Source organism: Castanea sativa, chromosome 7 (assembly GCF_040712315.1).
Source record: "Castanea sativa cultivar Marrone di Chiusa Pesio chromosome 7, ASM4071231v1".
Taxonomy (NCBI): Eukaryota; Viridiplantae; Streptophyta; class Magnoliopsida; order Fagales; family Fagaceae; genus Castanea; species Castanea sativa.
Window position 1 is genome coordinate 9256486 of NC_134019.1, and position 24557 is coordinate 9281042.

General features: G+C 39.7%; 1 protein-coding gene across 1 annotated transcript; it reads left to right on the top strand.

Moving 5' to 3' along the window:
* Positions 1-4870: 4870 nt before the first annotated feature.
* LOC142642243 (disease resistance-like protein DSC1) lies at positions 4871-23406 on the top strand. Its single transcript, XM_075816578.1, has 7 exons — positions 4871-5510; positions 6500-7595; positions 17438-17722; positions 17808-18896; positions 18961-19900; positions 20433-20602; positions 22857-23406. Exons 1-5 carry the CDS (start codon positions 5032-5034, stop codon positions 19690-19692), a joined length of 3681 nt encoding a protein of 1226 aa, XP_075672693.1. The 5' UTR covers positions 4871-5031; the 3' UTR covers positions 19693-19900; positions 20433-20602; positions 22857-23406.
* Positions 23407-24557: the final 1151 nt, after the last annotated feature.

The window sequence follows — 24557 nt, forward strand, 5'->3', positions numbered from 1 at the left end:
AAACCTACCCAACATTCAATTAAAAAAAAAAAAAAAACCCTTCTTACTTCCCAGTTCCCATTACCCCGTGTTCTATAAATTAAAAAAAAAAAAAAACTACCCATAGTTCCTATATATGTATATATAAAACACCATCCTATTCTCACACATATATAAATAAATAAATAAAACTTCCATTAATTTTTTTTTTTAAAAACTACCCAAGTAAAAAAAAAAAATTACCACTTCCTGGAAAAAAAATTACAATGTTGTGGAATGCATGAGAAAAAATTCTAATAACATTAGATCCCACAAACTCCAAACCCACAATATTCCTTTAGTTCCTTTTTCATTCTGTCATTATATTTCTAACCGACACTATTTTCTTCTACACTTACTGTTTCATATACTGAATTCTTCTCTAAATTGGAAAGCATTTGAACAAAATTTATATACTACTTTCTCATTTTAATTATATTGCATATCTTACTCTCTCAATTACATAAACATGTGTGATCAGGCTAGTGTAATAAATTCATGTCTTTATTTTTATTTTTTAAAAGAGAAAAGTTAACGGAAGAGTATTAGTTTAGGAAATATTTATAGAAAGTTTTTATAAGAACAAAAAAAATAATTGAATGTTTTGAAATCTTTTAAATTTATCATGAAAGTGGTATCAAAACTTTCCTAAAATGATCCATTGACATATCCATTTTTCTTGGGCTCTAATTGAGATCCTCGCGTTTTCCTTGCACTTAAGATGGGCAAGGACAAAGCCAGAATTTGGAGTTATGGAAGCCGACTCTTCTGCTAGTTACGTGCTACAACTCTGACCTTTGGCTTTTGCTACTATTTAGCCGCTAAAGGGTTTTTTGTTTGTTTTTTTTTTTTTGGGTTTTTTTTTTGATGCTGTGTCTACTGTTGGATATAGAAAAAAATCTTTTGTTTTGATTTTTAGGGATGGTTTGTTTGTTTTTGTTGAAATTGATTTATTGGGCTTAATTTTGTTTAGTTTTACTATTGGTAATTTTTGTTGGATTAATTTTTTGGAATTTGTATATTTTGTTTTAGATCTTAGATCTATGAATTTTTATATGATATTTAAAATGAGGAAAATGCTAGAATTACAAACCTTTTTACAAATTACTGATGAGATTAGTGGTTATTGGTAAGTTAAAAAAATTATGTAAGTGGTGGGTCCAAATGTGAACCAATAAGAATTTATTATCTTAGTAGTTTGTAAAAATTTTGTAGAAAATTTTATGACTATAATATTACTCTTAAAAGAATGATATTATTAACGAGACAAAATATAATTTTATAGACCAAAAATTACTAAAATTAGTATTACATATATAGTAATATTAAAAAAAAAATAAAATTGGGGTGCCCCAAGAAGCCCATAAATAGCTTTGTCCTTGAAGACGTGGGAATGCGATTCGGCTTATCTCGAGTAATTTTGGTGCCACACCAAAAGGCACAAGTTGTGTCACAACTCGTCCACCAAAAGGCACAAGTTGTGCCACAACTTGCCCATGTGGCGAGTTGTGGAACAAGTTGTGCCTTTTGGTGTGGCACAAGACTTTTTTGGCTCATCTCCCCTAATACAACTTTTTGACTTGACTACTAAAGGAAAATGGTATATGACATATGACATTCCCAATGTGAATGCTCTTATATACATAATTTTTGAAAGGAAAATGGTAAATTTTGTTAACATATTCTGAGGTTTGAAGTCTTTGGATTAATGCTAATTTGGTCTAAATTTTTTCAAAATTAGCTAATTTGGTTCCTAAAACTAACTTAGTTCTTAAACAGTTTAGTTATTTTTTCTCAATTGTTTTAGAGACTAAATTGACTTTAGAGACCAAATTGGTTAGTTTTAAAAAGTCACATGGTTGGTTGGTATTAAATCAATCCTCAGGATGTGAATGAAATTCCAACCTTTAGAAATTTCCCAATGACATGCTTTCTTCTGAGAAATAAAAAACTACTTGCTACACCAAACCTTGTTCAAAAAGGAAAGAAAAAGTATTATTATGGTCAGTAGTGGCTCTAGGATTTTTTTTAAGGTGGTCAGTAAGAAATTTAAACTACCACAATATTTTTATTGGTACAATTTTTTAAAGAAAAATGAAATTAGAAGTTATTTTTATTGAATAGGTTGAACGAGTTACAAATTTTATCTTTTTGTTTTATAATAGGCTTTTTATAAGATAATTTTTTCACTTCTTGTTGTTTGGCCTTGTCTTGTTTTTGTTTGGTTTATGTTTGTTGTTATTTGAACTAATATTTATTGTTGTTATTTAAGCTTTAAAAAAAAACACAGGGACTAAGAATTATGTTTGGAGATAGAATTAATTTTGGAGTAAAGCTACATTCATAATAATTTTACAATAAATTTTATGCAAAAAGTTGTTATTGGTGGGTAAAAAAATAATATTAGTATTTGGTCTAAATTAGAATCAGTAATAGCTTACTGCATTAGATTTATTGTAAAATTATTGTGAAAATGTTGTGAATGTAGTAGCATTACTCTTATTTTGTTAAACCCAATTTTTTGTAATTCTTAAGTCAGGGTGTTCAAAATTTTTATTAGGGTAGTCACAATGGTTAGTTTAGCATATAATATTTTTTTTACAAGTGTATATATACATTTTTTTGCAAGTTAGTGTAGTCTTGTGACCACCTTGGCTTGCATGTAGAGCTGTCACTGCATATACAAGTTACTGGTGGATAAAAAAATAATGTTAAGAGTGTGACCAAATTAAAATCAGTCATAATTTATCACATATAATTTGTTATGAAACTATAATAAAGATATTGTGAACATAAAATTACTTATGAAAAACTAAAATATTAGTTTAGAAAGCATGTCATTGCTTGGATATTTCTAAATTGTCGGATACAGCTTTATTTTTCCTTCCCCAAGAGAAAGTATGTTTCCATTTAGTAGTCAAGTCAAAAAGCCTTGCATCAGGTTGGAGAAAGCATGTTTCCATTTAGTAGTCAGGTCAAAAAGACTTGCATCAGGTTAGATTGGAAGGAAAAATAAAGCTGTATCTAACCATTTAGAAATTTCCAAGCAATGACATGCTTTCTAAACTACTATTTTAGTATCATACAAGTAGATTAAATAGTTTTTTTTTTTTTTTCAAATAATGCTACATTCTTATTATAATTTTATAATAAATTATATGTGATAAATTGTTACTAATTCTAATATGGTTTTACTTTTTAAATTATTATTTTTATCTACTAATAACTTGTCATTTAGAGGTGAAATTGTTTTGAAAATATTGTTAATGCAGTATTATATATATTTTTTATATTATTAAATATTTTCAAAACCACTAACTTTATAATGTTAAAATTACACGTGTTCCTATGCATTGAAGACGCGGGAAACATCATTCGGCTAATCTAACCCGATGTAAGTCTTTTTGACTTGACTACTAAATGGAAACACACTTTCTCTTGGGAAAGGAAAAATAAAGCTGCATCCAACGATTTAGAAATTTCCAAGCAATGACATGCTTTCCAAATTGCTACTATTTTAGTATCATAGGGCTAGATTAAATAATTATTCACAAATAATATTACGTTCACAATATTTTTATTATAGTTTCATAATAAATTGTATGTGATAAATTGCTACTAATCCGGTCTCACTCTTAACATTATTATTTTTTACCTACCAATAACTTGTATATGAAATTGTTTTGAAAATATTGTTAGTAGTATTATATTTTTTAATAAATATTTTCAAAACCATTAAATTTAGAATGTTAAAATTACATCTGTGGGGGGTAAAAACTAGTGAATAAATAATTGGGCTTTGGGCCTGATCGGTTGGTACCAGTTTGGTTTTTGTCAGGGGGCCTCTAAGCCCACGAGTTGGTCTACGCTGCAGAGGTCCGAGGAGTTGTCCGAGGATGAATGTCTCCTCGGATAGGCCCGACGATGACCCTAAGACTTGCCAAGAAGGTTAAAGGCAGAATTCTGGAGAAAACTAATAGGTAAGAGGGTGAACCAAGCACCCTCTAGAAGTAAAGATGTGAGAGAAATATCTAAGGAAAAGACTGCAACCTCCACATTAAAGACCCTGCACCTATCTCCCTGGCCTCATTGATGGGGAAGTAACCTCTGAATAGTAGGATCCAGCCTCCCTGCTATTGTCTGAAGACTTCAAGAAGGTGACGGATGAGACAAGTATCTAAGGGGAATATTTGTATGACACGTGGAGGAACCAGTGAAGAAGAAGTATATAAGGAGGCAAGAGAGGAAAGAGAAGGGGATCTGGACCTTTCTGCTAAACAAAAGTAGGAGCTAAGAGTTGTAAACTTTGGCCTAGAAAGAGAGTATTTATATAAATCATCCTTGGCTTACGTCCGGGAGACCTATTTGTTATATTCATTCATCATTTGCGCAGATTGTAACATTTCAACCTGTTAATCGAACTTCCAACATCTCGAACTTAAATTTCAAGCCCACACTCTACAAATCTTATTATATAAAGCTCGTTGGGTTTGAGCCCAACATTCGTTTCTGGGTCCGGGTACAATTGTGTATTTACAACATCGTATAGAGGGTTTTGTTTTTTGTTTTTTTGGATTAGGATCTTTTTTATTTTATTTTTAATACTTATGGACTTTCCGGAAAAAATAAAAATAAAAATCGATCATGGACGGAAGATTCAAATAAAAACGCTACATAATGATATAAGTACAAGGTTAAAATTTTAAATTTAAAAAAGTTTCCAAAATTAAATTTTTATATAAATGACTAAACTTTTAAGCACGTGAATGGTTTTAGAAAAAGAAAAAGAAAGAGAAAAAAAAGCGCACCAACTCCGAAATCTCCTTTATTTTTGTTGTTTCACTTTTTCCTTCTCTCTAGTCTCTCCTGCAAATGCTCTCACCTGGATCTTTGCTCTTCCTCCCTTTCTTTGCAAACCCAATTCAATATCAATCTTTTTAATTTGGTGGTTTTTTTTACGGGCAAAGGGACTGAAACTTTTGGTCATTGATCCAATTGCTTTTATCTTCTTCTATGGCCACTCAAACAGCTTCCTCTTCCTCTTATTTTCCGAAATACGACGTGTTCCTTAGTTTTTCCGGTGTTGACACCCGCAAGATTTTTACAGACCATCTCTACGTTGCTTTGAAACAAAGAGGTATTATTACCTTCAGAGACGATGAGAAACTTGAGCGGGGAAAGTATATTTCTCAAGAGCTCTTTAAAGCAATAGAAGAGTCCAAATTTGCAATTGTCATTCTCTCAAAAAACTACGCTTCTTCAAGGTGGTGCTTGACTGAACTAGCAAAGATTGTTGAACGCCTGAAAGAGAAGAAGTTGACACTTTTGCCGGTCTTTTACCGTGTGGATCCGTCTGATGTACGGAACCATAGGTTTAATTTTGATGTACGGAACCAGATGGGTACTATTGTTAACATAGATGACGTGCAAGCATGGAAAGCTGCTTTGAAAGTTATCAGCTATTTAGCTGGATGGCATGTAAAACCAGATAGGTAACACACTAACACTTTACATTTGTCTTTTGCAGACTACTTTTGTTCATATTATTATATCAATATCATAATTTCTACTCTCTAAAATTACTCCGGCTTTCCCGTGGATTAACTTGACAAATTTTATTTACTCTTTTTTAGTCCAATAGAACCAGAGAAAATTTTAAATTGGGTCACTTTTATGTATATTATGAGTTAGGAAATTATACGCTCAACTGCTCAAGTTGGACTTTGGTTGAAGAACTTTTTTTGAGGCATGGTAGTCTGTCTGTTACTGAATTAATCAATATAGACACTATCTTTTGATAATCACATAAACTTTTATTGATAAACAAACTTCAAGACCTGTAAACATCCAGTACAGAAGCCAAGTCTTGAGAAATGGCAAGAAAAAAAAAATGCAAAATTAAGCAGAGACCAGCGAGATAGAGCATTTGCTGCTGATCTTTTGGCCTCTCTGCCTACCCAACAGAACATACAACTTGGTAATCTGCATTCTATAAGTGAATTGCCGAGTCAAGGAATCTTTTAGCCTCAATCATTGTCTCGCTAATTTACATTCTTGTAGAATTTCTTTGATGGACAGTTAGAATATTCTGGACAAGTAAACAGGCAATAAGCATAAATATATCATAAACAATTCAATTACTACATTTATTCTTTTTTTCTTATTGTGAAGATTAAAGAGAAAGAAAAAAGGGGTATGAAAATTAAATCCAAGAATCATACAACAAATCCTTATTAAAATTAAGCACACTCTCAAGTCTCAACTCATTAAAATGTTTAAGTTAGAGGGAAACATGCGGTTCTCACTTAGACTGTATGACGCCAATCAAATCAAACCTCAATTACGATGCTATATTATATACTTTTCGAATTCCCCTTTTGCTATTGAACGAATCTAAGATTGTGTTTTGAATGTTTCGTTTGATGTATTTATGCTATACTCTACAGTCATCAAATTTATTGTTATGCTATCTTCTTTGCAGCCTAGAATCAGAAATTATCCGAAAAATCTGTGGAAAGATATTTTCAGATCTTCAATTCTCAAGTAATATACCCAAGGGGCTTGTTGGAATAGAATCCCGTGTGAAGGAAATGTTGGATTTATATATAGATGAAAATTCGGGTGGTGTTCGCTTTGTAGGAATTTGCGGGATGGGTGGAATCGGCAAAACGACTATTGCACTAGAAATTTATGAAAGAATTTCAGGTAGGTTTGAAGCTAGCAGCTATATTGCTGATGTAAGAGAACAAACTAAAAATCAACATCTAGTTTCTTTACAAGAACAACTTCTTTCTAACATTCTTATGGGAAGTGAAATAAAGATATGGAATGTTTGTCAAGGGATCAATATCATAGGGAATAGACTACGTGGTAAGAAGGTTCTCATTGTTCTTGATGATGTTGATGGAGAAAAACAATTAGAAGCATTAGCGGGGAACCATGATTGGTTTGGTCCAGGGAGTAGAATCATTGTAACAAGCAGAGATAGCCATTTGTTGAGAAGATGCGGTGTGCATGACATATATGAAGCAAAGGGGTTGGATAAAGATGAAGCTTTGCAACTCTTTAGTTTGAGAGCTTTCAAGAAACCCCATCCTAAAGAAAATTATGAGGATTTTTCTATGTGTTTTGTGAATCACACTAATGGCCTTCCTTTAGCTCTTAAAGTTTTAGGTTCTTTGTTGTTTAACAAAAGCACAGATGAATGGAAATGTGTCATTGATAAACTAAAGGCAGAACCTAATAAAGAAATTTTGGATATTCTTCAAATAAGTTTTGATGGGTTAATGGATACCAAAAAAGAATTATTTTTAGATATTGCATGTTTTTTCAAAGGAGAGAACAAAGGTTGCATAAGAGATATATTACAAAGTTTTGGTTACTATCCAGACTACAATATTGGTGTTTTTGTGGATAAATCTCTCATAACAATTAATGAAAATGGAACTTTGTGGATGCATGATTTGCTACAAGAAATGGGTCAGGAAATAGTTCGTCGTGGATCTCGAAAAGAGGCTGGTGGACGTACTAGGTTATGGCTTTGTGAGGATATCCTTCATGTCCTAAAGAATAATACTGTAAGTTGACTAGTCTAAACCTAAACTTAGAAATATATTCTTTTAGATTCTTTTAAGGATTAACAATTATTCTAATTTCATTTGTCTTGGTTATTAGGTGATGATGTCGAAAACGTCACCAGTTAGTTGCGAGCACTCTCCAGCTGGAACCAGACCTGCAAACAGAAACAAAGAGACCTAAAAGAGAGCACCGGTGTGGTGCCGGCCAAAAACCCTCCGAAGGTCAAGTTAGAATTTCTTTTCAACCCTAAAGTATTAGAGTTGAGTCAAATGTGCGTACCTTTAGTCAAGGGGGTTTTGGATGTATTTATAGGGGTGTAGAGTCGGGCTTTTTTCCTTGATTACCAAGCTCTTTCCTTTCATGATCAAAACTCTTTCCTTATAAAATTCCTTTGATTAAGGCTAATGTGTAGCGCAAGAATTCTTCGTATTTACGTTTGCGTGAATCACACTCAAGGCCATGTCAGCCCTAATCTCATAGCGTGGTTTGAGGTAGCCTGGAGAGCGATGCATAAATTCTTTCCGTCCGTCTACCACAGATCCGTCCTCTTTAAGCCATATTGCCCGTCGCCTTAATTTAATCATACCAGCAAGACCGTCATGTTAGTTTTACCCTCATCAGATGCCCCCTCATTCCGTGATACCGTCATTTCTACGAAGCGGTTTCACGGAATGACAGTTATAGTTTCTGACGGACAGGCTGGAAGCTGTCATAAATGCTCAGGGACACGTGGGGAGATTTCAATGGTCGTTTGCTCGAATCGAGGCGTCGCTTCGTTTACCGCGCCGTTCCCCCTATATATATATCACCCACCGTATTCATTTTTACACTTTTTAGAGAATTTTCTGATCAGAGCGCAATCGTCATCCCTTTTCAGAGAGCAACCGTCTCCTTTGGAAGCCGGAAAACAACGTGGTGATAACTTTCTCCGTCGTGAGCGTCTCGCCGTCTGCTTGTAAGCTATCCTTATACAACGTTTCATTCTTTATTAACCTTGTTGGTCCCGTCGTCGGTATAAATCTAGAGCCTTAGGCTTCCTTTGCCCGTCATATGTAGGTGTCAGATGTCTAGTGAGGCGTCAAGTAGTCAATCTTGTGCCTGCGAAGGAGCGGGTTATGAAGAGGTGTTCCCGTCAGGTCAAGCAGACCAAGACACCTCCAGCGGGGAGAGGGAACCGTCGTCTAGCTCTCCTTCCCATGGGGAAGATGAAGGGCAAGATATGGACGGGTCAGAGTATGACTCGACTAACAGCCTGGACGGTGTCGACCCCCCGGTCCAATCCGTCATTGGTCCTGACGGCTTCAGGGAGTTCGTCCTGCTCCCTTTGTGGACGGTGAATGACTTTGTGTCAACCATCAAACCAGCGCACTTCAACACGCTGAGGCAAAAATACCAAATACCCGACACCATATCCATCCGTCTACCATTCAAATCAGAAAAATGCTATTACTACGGTCTTGAAGACGTCGGTGTCTACGAGCAGATGCTAAAGGCGGGTCTTCGATTTCCCTTAAGTGCATTGCACCGTCGTCTCCTCCAGTACCTGGGTCTGGCCGTCACCCAAATATCTCCGAACGCATGGAGGGTTTTCCTAAGCGTCGAGGTATTGTACGGCGTTATGTCTGACGGAGCTAGACGGTTAACAGTGGAAGAATTTTTTCATTGTTACCGTCCGTCGGAAATTACCAAGTCAAGGGGAATGTACAGCTTTGTGCCGAGGAGTCCGGTACTTAGGCTTGTATCCGAGACCCCAGATTCTAATCGTAACTGGAAGGGTCGTTATTTCTTCCTTCGCGAAGATAACTGGATGTGTCGTCCAGGCGACGACGACTACATGCCGGTTGATAAAACGTGGGGTATAATGCCCCCGTCTGGTACGAGTCCGTCTACTCATTAATCGTCACTAATTTTTATTTTCATGGATTTTCTCTTAACCCCTTTTTTTTCTTTTTTCTTTTTTTCTTTTTACTACAGCGAGGGACCGTCCACCTATCTCAACCGAACAGTTTGGTTTTCTGGAGAGAATCTTCCAAAAGACAAAGTTGTCTGAGCGGACCTGGTCGAAGCTCGTCACATTGGACACGTTACATTGGTATTGTGACGGTCCTGAACCTACACCCATCGCCAGAAGATACGACACAGGTGTTCGCAAACGTAAGTTCTGGAATCTTTCCGTCAATAATCTGGCTTTATGTTTTTCCTTTGTTGACCGTCTTCTTTTGCAGAAATGGATGACGCCAGGAGACGGGCTATTATCAAACAACAAGCAGCAAAAAAGAAGCAGGGGGGCGATGCTTCAAGGGTGGATCCGTCACAGACGGCCCCTAAAAGGCCGTCTTCTGAGAGGTTGGACCGTCACTCCAAAAAGCAAAAACTTGTGACGGGTCTACCTGCCGGCATGGCAAAATCAGCGCCCAAGCTAGGAATTGGCAAGGGTAAGGGTTTGGTGACCGACCCGGACCCCGTGCAGAAGAAACCCCCCGTCCTGCTTCGTGAAGACCCCCAATACGCTCTCCGTCGTATTGGTTCAATCATAACCGATGAAGATTATGAAGACCTGGGGAACCATGCCACCGAGACCATGGGGGAGACATGTCTATACAGCTTAGCCCATGTTAGCTCCGTCACAGGCCCATTCGTCATTTTACTTAGTTTTGTTCTTATCCGTCCTGAATCTATTTTTATCCGAACTGTTGCAGGGGGTATTAATGGCCAAGGGCCTGTCAGACCGTTGCCTAACCCAGGAAAGGGCCCTTAAAAGGGTACGCGCTAAGGCAAAGGCGACGGCGGAAGAGCTGGACGAATTGAAACTGTGGAGGGTCCGTCATGAGAAGAAGCTGGCGCTCTCCGAGCAGGCTCGCGAAAACTTAGAGAAGGAGGTGGAGCTGCTCCGGAAGACGGTGAAATCCCATGACGATAATATTGTTCAAGCGAAAATTGATGCCGTCAGAGAGTACCGAGATTCCAACGCCCTTCTGACGGAGCTGGGTTCCTCCTTTAGCGACGGGTTCGATGACTGCATCCGTCAGGTGAAGGCGTCATTCCCTGACTTGGACTTGGCTCACATAACCATTGATGCTGAAGCCCGAACCCCTGCTCACCCTGTCGACTCTGAAGGGACAGAGGAACTCTTCGGTGAGGTTCCAGGTGATGACGGGGTCGCTAAAGCTACAGAAGAGGCGACCGTCACTGACTCTTTCCAGCCGCTACCTGAAGGCCCTGAGGAACCCGTCATAGATTAATGAAATTTGTAGTGATAGGGAACAGTTTTACTTCTGTATTTGTTCGACTTTTTGTTATTGAACTACACTGTATTTTGGCCCGTCGTTTTATACTTTGCACGAAATCTTTAGTATTCCTTGGACTATCCGTTCACTTTGAATTTCGCTTTTGCTTATTTATTTAACCCTTTATTGTATCCGTCCATATAATGTTTTTCAATTATCCGTCCACTCTGTGGACCCGTAGGTTATGGACTTGAAGGTTTTTCATCCTTTGGATGATCCGTCCACTTTATGGACTTGTAGGTTTTTTATCCTTTGGATGATCCGTCCACTTTATGGACTTGTAGGTTTTTCATCCTTTGGATGATCCGTCCACTTTATGGACACGTAGGTTTTTCATCCTTTGGATGATCCGTCCACTTTACGGACACGTAGGTTTTTCATCCTTTGGATGATCCGTCCACTTTATGGACTTGTAGGTTTTTCATCCTTTGGATGATCCGTCCACTTTATGGACACGTAGGTTTTTCATCATTTGGATGATCCGTCCACTTTATGGACTTGTAGGTTTTTCATCCTTTGGATGATCCGTCCACTTTGTGGACACGTAGGTTTTTCAACAGTATACATTCCGTATTTTCTAAATAAAAATTCCTCCCACAAGTTCAACAAACCAGATTGTCAATGGAAAAGAAAACATGAGTTGAAAAGTAGAAGCTATGACTGTCTAAAAATTAAACAAAAAATTAGGCAGTAGGTATTGTCTTCTGATTGCTGCACTAAGGGTAGTACTTCTTCAGGTGCTCCGTGTTCCAGGGATGGCCCAACTTCCTTCCGTCTAGCGTCTCCAGGTAGTACGTTCGTTTCCTGTGCCATGAGATGATTCTGTATGGGCCTTCCCAGTTAGGACCCAGCTTTCCTAAGGATACATCCTTCGTAGCGCCAAGCACTCTTCGTAACACCAGATCTCCAACCTTGAAGTCTCGGTGCCGGACCTTGGAGTTGTAGTGTTTCGCCATCATGTCTTGGTACCGTGCTAGTCTCTGGGCTGCTGCTGCCCTAACTTCATCGACAAGGTCAAGCTCTAGACGTAATGCTTCAACATTTTTGCTCTCGTCATAGCTTTCCACGCGGTAGCTCGTCAACCCCACTTCTGCCGGTATGAGGGCCTCAGCACCAAACGCCAATCGAAAAGGTGTCTCTCCCGTTGGCGTTCTTGCCGTTGTTCTGTATGCCCATAGGACACTTGGTAGTTCGTCCGGCCATATGCCCTTTGCCCCCTCGAGCCGGGTCTTGATAATCTTTAACAAGGACCGGTTCGTGACTTCAACTTGTCCGTTGGCCTGTGGGTGTGCGGGTGACGAGTAGTGATTCTTGATTCCCAGTTGAGAGCAAAAATCTCGGAATGCATCGTTGTCGAATTGCTTCCCATTGTCTGAAACGAGCACTCTCGGGATCCCATATCGGCAAATAATACTTCTCCACACAAAGTTGCGAATATTTTTCTCCGTGATAGTTGCAAGGGCTTCGGCTTCCACCCACTTGGTGAAGTAGTCGATGCCAACAACCAAGAACTTCAGTTGTCTTGCTGCTATTGGAAATGGGCCCATGATATCTAACCCCCATTGTGCAAACGGCCATGGGGCCGTCATGGGTGTGAGCTCCTCCGTTGGCTGTCTAATGAGATTGCCAAACCATTGACACTTGTCGCAGGCTCTGACGTACGTATGGGCATCCTTCTGCATGGTCGGCCAGTAGTACCCCGCTCGGAGTAGCTTGTGCACCAGAGACCTTGATCCCGCGTGGTTTCCACAAATTCCTTCGTGAACTTCCCTCATCACGTAGTCGGCTTCGTCATGGCCGAGGCACCTTAGATACGGTCGGGAGAATCCTCTTTTGTAGAGGATGCCTTTAATCAGTACGAATCGGGCAGCCTTAACCTTCAATTTTCTTGCGTCTTCCTTGCTGTCTGGCAGCTTCCCGTCCTTGAGGTACGCCACGATCGGAGCCGTCCAATCGTCCTTAGTGCTTAATTCCTGTACACGAACGTTATCTAGTAGCGATGAATGTTAGACGAAGGACAATACCTGTTCTGGAGCGATCATGGGTTCGGCCGAAGCAGCCTTGGCGAGTCGGTCCGCCTTTTGATTCTCTTCTCTTGGGACCTGAGCTATCGTGAATTGGAGGTTACTCGCTAGTTCCTTCACTTCTCTGAGGTACCTTCTCATTCGTTCATTCCTGCAATCATAGCTCCCATTAACTTGGCTGGCTACGACTTGAGAGTCGGAGTAGACCACTGCCTTCCCTGCCCCAGCTGCTATCGCAAGTTCCAATCCTGCTACCAAGGCCTCATACTCTGCTTCGTTGTTCGTAGTGGGGAACTCTAGACGGATCATGCATTCAATCTTATCTCCTTCCGGGGTGTGGAGTACGACTCCGACTCCTCCCGCATGCTTATTGGAGGACCCGTCTATGTGAATTCTCCATGTGGGCGTCTCTTCTGCCCCCCGCTCCTCAGTTGTAGTGAATTCTGCGATGAAGTCTGCCAATATTTGCCCTTTCATTGCTGTTCGTGGCTGGTATCGGATATCGTACTCACTCAACTCAATCGCCTATAAAGCCATCCGTCCGGAAGTTTCAGGATTATTCATTGCCCTTCGCAGGGGCTGGTTCGTTAGGACTATTATGGGATGTGCTTGAAAATAAGGCTTCAGTTTTTGTGCCGCGGTTATAAGAGCGAAGGCAAGTTTCTCCATCCGTGGATACCTCTCCTCTGCACCCCTTAGCGCTCGGCTTACAAAGTACACGGGCTTCTGCATCTTCCCTTCCTCCCTGATGAGAGCTGCACTTACGGCCGCTGACGAGACGGCAAGGTATAGGAACAATTCCTCCCCTGGTGTGGACGGACTAAGCAGCGGCGGGGCGGAGAGATATGCTTTTAACTCCTCAAATGCCTTTTGGCATTCGTCCGTCCATTCGAAAGATCTTCTTAGTGTTTTGAAGAAAGGCAGACATTTGTCCGTTGCTCTTGATACAAACCTGTTTAGAGCTGCTATCTTCCCTGTCAAACTTTGCACTTCCTTCACCGTCCTTGGAGGAGATAGCCCCATAATTGCTTTCACTTTCTCGGGGTTGACCTCAATGCCCCGCTGGGACACCATGAATCCTAGGAACTTTCCAGCGGTCACTCCGAATGCGCATTTGCTTGGGTTCAGTTTCATTTTATACGTTCGAAGAGTGTTGAAGGTCTCCTGTAGGTCCCTCAGATGATCCGACACCTTTACGCTCTTCACCAGCATGTCATCCACGTAGACCTGGACGTTCCGGCCAATCTGGTGCGCGAACATTTTGTTCATCAATCGCTGGTACGTGGCTCCTGCATTCTTCAGTCCGAACGGCATCACTTTGTAGCAGAAAAGCCCTTGGCTTGTCACAAACGATGTTTTCTCTTGATCCGTTTCCTCCAACTTGATCTGATTGTACCCTGAGAAGGCGTCCATGAAACTCAACAACTCATGTCTAGCGGTGGAGTCCACTAAGGCGTCAATGCGTGGGAGCGGGTAACTGTCTTTAGGGCACGCTCTATTCAGATCCGTGAAATCGACGCACATTCTCCACTTCCCATTTGACTTTTTGACCATCACCACGTTTGCCAGCCAGTCTGGGTAGTATACTTCCCGTATGAAGTTTGCTTCCCGTAGCTTCTGCACTTCCTCTGCTGCGGCACGATCCCGTTCGGGGGCAAATACGCGCTTCTTTTGTCGAACTGGAGAGAACGAAGGCGACACGTTCAATTTGTGGACAATGACTGCCGGATCTATCCCTGACATGTCATCATGGCTCCATGCGAATACGTCTTGGTTCTCTTTAAGGAACAGTAGAAGCGCATGTCGAACCGTTTGGTCGACCGAGGTTCCTATCCTGGTGGTCCGGTCGATCCTTGAATCGTCCAGTTGCACCTCTTCCAATCTCTCCACGGGTTCTGCCGCTGTTCTCTGTTCTTCGATGTTCATTGCTTGTACATGGTCATCCATCTCCATCATAGCCACGTAACATTCCCGTGCGGCCACCTGATCTCCGCGCAGTTGTCCAACTCCATGTTCGGTGGGGAACTTGATCATCAGATGGTAGGTAGAAGTGACGGCCTTCCATGCGTTGAGAGTGGGTCGTCCGAGTATGGCATTATACGCTGAGGAGCAATCAACCACTAGGAAGGAAACATCCTTGGTTATTTGCTGCGGGTAGTCTCCTACCGTCACCGCCAATGTGACGGATCCTAAAGGATGGACCCGGGTTCCCCCGAAGCCGACGAGGGGTGTGCATGCCGGGACCAGTCGCTCTTTTGCAATCCCCATCTGTTGGAACGCGGGGTAGTAAAGGATGTCCGCCGAGCTCCCGTTGTCCACTAGAACTCGGTGGATGTTGAAGTCTCTGGCCTATATACTAACCACAAGCGCGTCGTCATGAGGGTGGTGAAGGCGCCGAGCCTCTTCTTCAGAAAACTCGATACTGGAGCCGTTTCGCCGTATTCTTTCAAGTGAAGAGCCCGTCGACTGGACACTTTGCACTGCCCGTAAATATGTCTTTCTGGCCCTTTTAGATGACCTCGTTGGAGTACTGCCCCCTATTATCATCCGTATGTCCGCAACTGGTGGTCTGGGACGTTCGTTTTCCCGTCTTTGACCCTGCTCCTGGGGTTGATCCGTTCTTTCTTTCCTCACGAACCTCTGCAATCTTCCTTGCCTGATAAGAGCTTCGATCTGTTGCTTCAGGTCGTAACAGTCCATCGTATCATGGCCGTGGTCACGATGGAAGCGACAGTATCTATCTTGTGGCCTTTTGTTCGGATCTCCCTTCAATTTGCCCGGGAACGTCAAGGTTCCTTCATCTTTGATTTGCATTAACACCTAGTCAATCGGGGCTGTGAGGGGGGTGAAACTTGTATACCTCCCCGAAGGTGGTTTGGATCTCCGATCTTCTCGTTGATCTCTGGTTCTTGCCGTTTTTCGTCCATTATCTGGTTTCGTGTCTTCCTGTCTTTCCCTTTTCCTTGGTTTATAGTCGTCCCTGGCCAGCAAGGCATCCTCTGCGTTCATATACTTTGTCGCCCTGTAGTATACATCGGACATAGTTTTTGGGTCATTTTTACATAGAGAGAACAAGAACTTACCCTCTTGTAACCCGTTCGTGAACGCTGCCACCAATATCTTGTCATCTGCTTCGTCTATCAAGAGGGACTCCTTATTGAAGCGGGCTATGTAGGACCTTAGTGTCTCGTCTTCCCGTTGCTTAATACCCAGTATACAGGCAATAGACTTCTTGTGACGATGGCTTCCAATAAAGTGTGACACGAACTGTGCGCCTAGCTCCTTAAAAGTGCCGATGGAATTTGGCGTCAGTCTTCTGTACCAATCCCTTGCAGGTCCTTTCAAAGTGGTGAGAAAAGCCCTGCACATTATCTCATCCGGTACACCCTGAAGATGCATCAGGGTTCGGAAGGACTCCAAGTGATCCACCGGGTCTTTAGATCCGTCGTAGTTTTCCACATGGGGCATACGAAATTTCGGAGGAACGGGGCACGAGTTCACCAAAGCCGTGAAGGGCGAATCCGTTCTGTGGACTAGGTTGTCCAGGTTGCTAGATACCCGTCCTTTAAGGGCGTTCATCATTGCATCCATGCGTTCCCTCATCTTCTGCATCTCAGCGGTGATATGAGGTGGCATGGAGTCCAAGGCAGATGGCGGGTTTGTCTCCTGCCGCTCCGGTCTTGTCAGTGCGGTGCTACCTTCAGGCCTGACGGCATCCCTCCCCTCCGGGCTCGCGACTTCCTGGTCCTCCCGTGGTGCACTTTGGCGCGCAGTCATCTGCCGTAGTTGCTCTTCCAAGTCATTATTCTGCTTAGTGAGGCGCTCAACAGCAGCAGCGAGCGTCTGAACTTGCCTTTCTAGCGCTGTAGCATGCGGTTCTTCGCCTTGATTGTTGACTGTCGCCATTGATCTGGTATGTACCATGCAACTTTTTGTCTTTGGAATAGAGTAAAGGCCGAATTAGTTCTTCTTTCACTCTCGATTTCCCACAGACGGCGCCAACTGATGATGTCGAAAACGTCACCAGTTAGTTGCGAGCACTCTCCAGCTGGAACCAGACCTGCAAACAGAAACAAAGAGACCTAAAAGAGAGCACCGGTGTGGTGCCGGCCAAAAACCCTCCGAAGGTCAAGTTAGAATTTCTTTTCAACCCTAAAGTATTAGAGTTGAGTCAAATGTGCGTACCTTTAGTCAAGGGGGTTTTGGATGTATTTATAGGGGTGTAGAGTCGGGCTTTTTTCCTTGATTACCAAGCTCTTTCCTTTCATGATCAAAACTCTTTCCTTATAAAATTCCTTTGATTAAGGCTAATGTGTAGCGCAAGAATTCTTCGTATTTACGTTTGCGTGAATCACACTCAAGGCCATGTCAGCCCTAATCTCATAGCGTGGTTTGAGGTAGCCTGGAGAGCGATGCATAAATTCTTTCCGTCCGTCTACCACAGATCCGCCCTCTTTAAGCCATATTGCCCGTCGCCTTAATTTAATCATACCAGCAAGACCGTCATGTTAGTTTTACCCTCATCATTAGGGAACAGAGGTAGTTGAAGGCATAGTCCTAAACATACCTATTCAAAAAGAGGAGCTTTTGGATGCTGGAGTCTTCTCAAATATGAAAAAAATGAGATTGCTTAAAATGGGTGATATGGGTAAAGTGAAACTTCCACAAGGCCTTGATTATCTTTCTAATGAGTTACGCATTATAGAATGGCATGGATATCCTTTAAGTTCCATGCCAGCCAGTTTCCAACCAAACAAGCTTGTTGAATTGAAAATGCATTGCAGCGGCATCAAACCACTATGGGATGGAATTATGGTTAGATTTTCACTTATTCAATTTTGTATTTTATTCATTTTCATTAAGGCTTGAGTTTATCTAATTATTTATTGGTTAATAACAGAATCTAGATGAGTTAAAACTCATTGACTTGCGTAACTCTCAAAACTTGATTGAGACCCCAAATCTAAGTGGAGTCCCAAAGCTTAAGCAATTGATTCTTCAAGGTTGTACAGGACTGTCTAAGATTCATCCATCTCTTGAAAATCTCAAACAGCTTGTTCAATTAGATCTGAATGGTTGCAAGGACCTTGAAAGCCTTCCGCACAAGATCAACTTGGAATCTCTTGAAGTTTTTATTCTTTCCGGATGTTCAAAACTGAAGAAGTTTCCAGAGGTTGTGGGAAATATGTCATGTTTGTCTGAACTTTATTTAAATGAGACCGCTATAAAAGATCTACCATTATCAGTGGAGCTTTTAACTGGCCTTATTAAATTGGATCTAAGAGACTGTAAAAGCCTTTCAAGTCTTCTGAATGCTTGTTATAGTTCAATGTCTCTAAAAATTCTCACTTTATCTGGCTGCTCAAAGCTTGATGCACTTCCAGAGAATTTGGGGAATCTCGAAGGCTTGGAGGAGTTAGATGTGAGTGGAACTGCAATCAAATACCTACCTACATCCATCAATCATCTTAAAAATCTCAGAGTATTGTCTCTTCGTGGATGTAAAGGGCTATCACCTAAACCTTCGAATAAACTCTTCAGTTTTCCTTCAATGCAACAAAGAAGAAGTCCAGATCCTGTTGCCATGTTAGAGTTTTCTTTATCAGGGTTATGGTCTTTGACTGAACTAGATCTAAGTTATTGCAATCTTCAAGAAATTCCCAATCCTTTTGACTGCTTGTCGTCTTTATTGAAATTAAATCTAGAGGGAAATCATTTTGTTTCGCTTCCTAAAAGTATGATTCAACTATCTAATCTAAAAGATCTTGTTCTGAGTTGTTGCACGAATCTTCGATCATTGCCTGAGCTTCCATTAAACATTAAGTATATCGATGCAACACAGTGCATCTCGCTAGAAACATTATCATCAGAATCAGAATATGATTTTCAGCCAGCACTTCGGCTTCTCAATTGCGTCAAATTGATTGAGAATCAAGGCTACAGTAACATGTTATTAACAATTCTAAGACGTTATTTCATTAATGAAAAGGTATCTCTCTCTCTCTCTCTCTCTCACTTGTGAAGTTCTAAGCTTCATTATTTGCATATTTCAGCATTACCGTGGGCAAGAAAGATTGGCACATTATATCGACATTCCTGGAGGTGAAATTCCGAACTGGTTTTGCCGCCGAAATGTGGGGGCTTCAGTGAGTCTGCAAATGCCTTTAGGTTATTGTAACAAGTTGATGGGAATTGCTGTGTGTTGTGTTTTTGTATTCCGCCAACACAATCCATTAGACCAACTTGATTTTAAGGATTGGGGACTTCATAGATTTACACATGAGCTTTCGTGTTCCATTGAATCCAAAAAAAGTCAAATTGACGTAGTGGCCCATGGTTTTTCTGAAAAATTTGGTAAGATTGAACGGCATCACCTTTGGCTGCAATATTTTCCCTCTCAATTCTTTAAAAACGACTGGAAAGACGTGTTGAGTAAAAGCTTTGCTAATGGATTCAGTGACATTGAGATTAAATTTAAAACCTGGGGTCCAGGATTGGAGGTTACAAAATGCGGGGCCCGTATGGTATTCAAGCAAGATGTTGAAGATCTCAAACAAACTATTGTTGTGTCTAGCAGAAGCTGCAGCATCACTCCTTATGAGGATGATTTTGACGATTCAGCCAGAGATGCCATAATTAAGGAAAGCCATGACAACTATGATGGGGAAGGGGCAGGACCTAGTGGAGAAAGTACCTCTAATGACGTAGACGCACCACACCAAAAGTGGATGCAACATCCAAATGGGCCCAATCTAATTGAAAATTGGTTTGGGAATTTCAATTAATGCACACAATGACAAGGTGACTCGGATAAAGAGGCCATGCAATGCCAGTGGCAGAGATGATCGGCCTACTGCCAGTAGCACGGGGTTTGGTGCTACTACTACTACCACCACCACCACTGCACCGTCTTTGGGTGTCTGGACTTTATGCTGATGATGATGATGGAGTGGAGCTGGGTTCAGCAACTCAAAAACTGAAAGATTCCAGAAAGTATGTCATTTTCAAGTATCTACTTATTTTCTCATGTGGGTTTTCCACTTTTCCTTTTCCCAGAAACTGTCTTTTTTTTTTTTGGCACACATTTGTTTCTTGTATGTGACTATGTCTCTGTTTGGCTGCAAGGAAACTCGAGGAAAATTAATGTAGAAAGGGTAAAAAACTTATGAATTCTATCTCATTTGATGATTTAGTTTTGGGGAATTGTAATGCTTGACTAATATGAGCTGAAATAGTGGAGCTAGAATTGGTTCTTGAGTTCTCAACTTTCTGGGTTCCCTTGGAAACATATAAATTTTGTTTTCTTATCCCATATTTTTAATAGAATCTGAAAGAGTGACAAAATGCTGGGGTTTTTTCTTATGGTTTTGTTGTTAGAACACATAAACACGGCTCAAGCAAGCCTGTTGTGTTTGGCTTTGCTGGCAATTTCTTTCCTTCACATAAAATGCAATTTTTTCCGCAAGAAAATAGGAGCTTATTTTGGGTTACATTGTTTTGTATATATGTTTTCTGAAAGTACCAGTTGGAGCTAAGCCAGAAAGCTTTGGAGAGAATATAATTGTATATTTGGGAAAAGGTTGTGGGACGACCCACATTGCTGTACTGCTTATACACAAGCTGGGTCACTTGAAAAGGAAGCCCCAGAAGAACATATGCTTCTTTTTTGCCCCTACAGTGGTTCTGTTTCTGCTGGTAAGCTACTATTTATCATGTTGGTTTTGTAATTTAATTTTCAGTTTTGGGTTTTATTTAAGAGTGAGTCAATTTTTCATTTGGAACATTGCACAATAACGAAGTGGTGTGCTTCTTGGCTTGGCTGAGGTTGTAGGTCTGTATCATGTGAAAAGAGGGTTGGGCTGTTGGTTTTTAGTGCCTATGTATGCAATTTCTCACCAAGATTCTAGATTTTAAGAAGGGGCTTCCAGATTCTATGTGCTTCTAGTTCACCTTGAAAGGGAGCTTGGCATTTAATAAATAGAATGATGATTATACTATGAACACATTACTCCTTGAAATATATTTACAAAATCAAAATAAGCCTAGACTACCAGAAAATACATGAGGGTCAATTTTCTAGCATTGAGGATTCAGTTGCAGGAAATTGGCCAACCTTGATAGTGTGGAAGGGCTTACTCTTCTATCAGCATGGTGTTATGTAGAGTTTAAGCAAACGATAAGGCATTAGTGGCCTCTTTATTTGATAATTGAGGTGTCTTTTGTCCATTAATGATTGATAATAGCTAATGAAAAATGCAAAACTGTAATTATAAGGCAAGACCTAGTAGAACTTGAGGCTCCAATGAGGAATTTTGCATTGAGAGGTTGAGACAGTCCTTGATCCCATTCTTAAAGACGAGGGAAAAAAAGCTTTGGCCGAAATATATTGTTGGTCCCTAAAGTCACTAGTGAGCGCTTTTAATTTGAAAGTTTCAAATAGTGCTATTAGTCCCTAAAGTTTCACAAATGAGCCTGATTGATCCTCCGTCCACTTCCATTAATTTCTTGCCTATATGTCTAAAGGGACAATAAGGTGAAAATTTTTAAATGGCATGGTGTATATATGTGCGTGTGTGTGTGTATATATATATATATTTAAATGACATTGACACATGCATCTAAGGCCTGAACCCTTTTCTATAAAGATCTTTCCCCAAACAGAATGAAAACCTCTTCGCCAAACATTTGGTGTAACTAATTTGGGGCAGTAGAACTTCTTTGTTGGAACAGAAAACAAAATGCCCAACCATATACCATAGGAGAAAAGATTCAAGGTTTGGAGCACTAGACCCTTTTATGATTATTTTTTCAAATATTATGCAAAACCCAAAGTGAAGATAAAGACAGACTTGCTCAACTGGTTGGGGCAAAATGATGCAGCCAGTAATGTTAAAGTAATTGTAGATTCTGTAATCAGCCATTTAACTATTTAAGTTGGAGTTGGCGCCAAGCCAGATCTGATGATCTGGTTAACATTCAAAGAAAATGCCTTGAAATTGTTTTTTATACTTCTCAATAAGACTCAGTTTCTAGAGAGGCCTCTAGATCTGAAGATTGTAAAATTGAAATGAACTATTCTATGAATGTGGCCTAATAGAAATATTTAGGAAAGACTTCTTCAACTCTGTTTTTTCAATAAAGGTGTTGCTGTGTTGGTCATTGGTATATGGTTGAGCGCTAGACATCCTTTTTGGTGAAGAAGATTTCATTTAGTTTTGGGAAAAGTTCCAAATAGAAATGGGTTTGCTCTTAGTTGCATATGTGTTATTTTTTTAATAAAAGAATTAGTTTCCATGTTATTATAAAGATGCTACTGTATTGCTTTATTAGACACATGCAAGAAAACTAATGGAGATGGACAGAGGGGCCAATAGTGCTCATTTTTTAATATTTAGGGACTAATATTGCTCATTTGAAACCTGAAGAATTAAAAGTGTTCACTACAGTGTATTTTAGCCACAAGTTTTAAAAAAACCTCTCCACTACTTGCATAGCTACCTTCATAGCTTCTTTGCTCTTTCTTCTTAAGTTACTTGTAAGCCATCCTCCCTCTAGTCTTCTGGTATAAAAAAATCTTGTTTTGTTCTTATTTTTCTTTGTGATTAGGTGAGAGATAACTTTCTTTTTTTTTTCGTGGATAACTTTGACTCACATTAGCACTGCCTCATTTTTTTAAAAATGAAACTTGTGTATTTGCTCTGTTTACTTTTTTTTTTTTTTTCCAATCAAATTTCCCGAAGTTTAATACTATTCTACATCATCTGCCATGAACTGTTTGATCTCCTGTTGCTAGTGATTTAATTTAACAAGAAACAATGCTTCCGAATGAATCAATATTTGAATTTTAGATTGATCTAAACAAGATGTTTATCATTAGATGAAATCCATTTCTAGGAGCACTTTTTTGTGTGTTAACTTCTGTAATCACTTTTCCACTGGTTGCCTCCAGGGAGGAATGATGGGTGTAGTACTTTTGGTGTCACTACAAAGAAAGTCATTGGATCCATAGGAGGTTTCAATAGTCAGCGACTAGCCAGGGTGGATGGTGCAGGAACGTGGATTCCTGTCTTGTAAAAAAACAAGATGGACAACAGATTTGGCAAATTCAATCCACTGTAAGGCTTTGCTTTATGACAATTGGGACATCATTCGTGAAGATGTAGTGGAAAAACATTTTAGACCACTAAAATCATCCAAACACTCTGTATAAATACATGTTTTCCTCAAAAGTGAAATTCCAGAATGGTTCAACCATCAATGCATGGGCCCTTCTCTGGCTATCCAGCTATCTCAAAAATTCAGTGTTGATAGTGACTAGTATTTTACTATTTCCCTCCTAGCCTGCCAGAACATAAAGTTGCGTGGTTTTGTATAAATTCTTCCATACGGTTGGGAACCTTTGGTTGATGACTACTTGTTTGTGCCTCACTCGCTATGCAGAAAACTAATATTTATATGCATTGGTTTAATGAGCAATTCTTGACCTCACTTTTAATGTTGATGCTATCTTGCATGATGTGTTGTAGATTTATTGTGTTTCAACTATATATAATGCAGAATGCAGATTAACTGTACATTGGATGGTGTGTTTTTTCTGCTATGGTTGTAGACTTGTAGGATTGCACGACAGGACATTCTCATGGATTTGGCTATGTGACATTTATATATCTTCTAATTAAATGATCTGATATTCATGCTGTCAGAAAGTGCTTGCAGCTCAATATACCCTTAATGGAAGTACACTTGAGGTTAAAGTTGTTACCCCAAAGTAAAGTTCTGTTCCTAGCTTCCTATGTTAAAAGAATTCTTCTCTTTATGTTGGTGGATATACAATTTTTTGGATTTACAGCTTTCTGTTCCCATTTTCTTGTGATTTAATTGTATAAAGGAAAAAAAGACTACAAATAGACTGGCTATAAATTTCGATGATTAGGCATGTCCGTATTTACAGATGGTGGATTTGTTATCTGTCTTGACTCCTTAGTCATCAAAATGAGATTAATAATATCTGTTTGAGTTTTGCCCTTTTGGATCCAAATAAACATTGCATTTTCTGTGTGTTCTTCAAAAATTAATGTGCACATATAGATAGAATTCTTAGAGATTTGGCTGTCAATTCTAATAAGTTGTTGTATTTCTAAAATGTTTTGTTCCTCTCCATGCATAATTCCATGAGATGGCAATAAGAATTAATCTCCTTAAAACTTCCCCCATTTCTCCCCCTCTTTCGATCCCTTTTCAATAGTTTTTTCTGAGGCATTATAAATTTAACGCTATGGAGTGAGGGTCTCAATGTATTCGGTTTTCAAGGTGGTCGCTTTGTTGTAAGCATTATATATGTGTAATGATTCAAGAATAAAGAGCACAAGGTGGCAAACAAATGATCTAATTCTATACTTAAGACTTTGTGTTAATGAGTGGCTAAAGAGCACTGGCATTGTCACGTTATTGGCTACATAATTAGTCTTTTCGTATTTATTTTTTATCTTTAATTTTTTTACAATATTAAATATATAAATATATTGGCTTTACAAATTCATCTTAGGCGGATTACTTTACATATTTATTTACTTTAATTTTGATGTTATAATCTATATAATAAATCATTGGAAAATCAAATAAAAGTATTGTCTATATATATGTATTCATA

Excerpts from the sequence above, each read along its gene's own strand:
- LOC142642243 (XM_075816578.1), top strand. The coding sequence starts at position 5,032 with ATGGCCACTCAAACAGCTTCCTCTTCCTCTTATTTTCCGAAATACGAC. Across the intron at positions 7,596-17,437 it reads ATGTCCTAAAGAATAATACT|GGAACAGAGGTAGTTGAAGG; the intron begins GTAAGTTGACTA and ends CCTCATCATTAG. Across the intron at positions 18,897-18,960 it reads GTTATTTCATTAATGAAAAG|CATTACCGTGGGCAAGAAAG; the intron begins GTATCTCTCTCT and ends TGCATATTTCAG.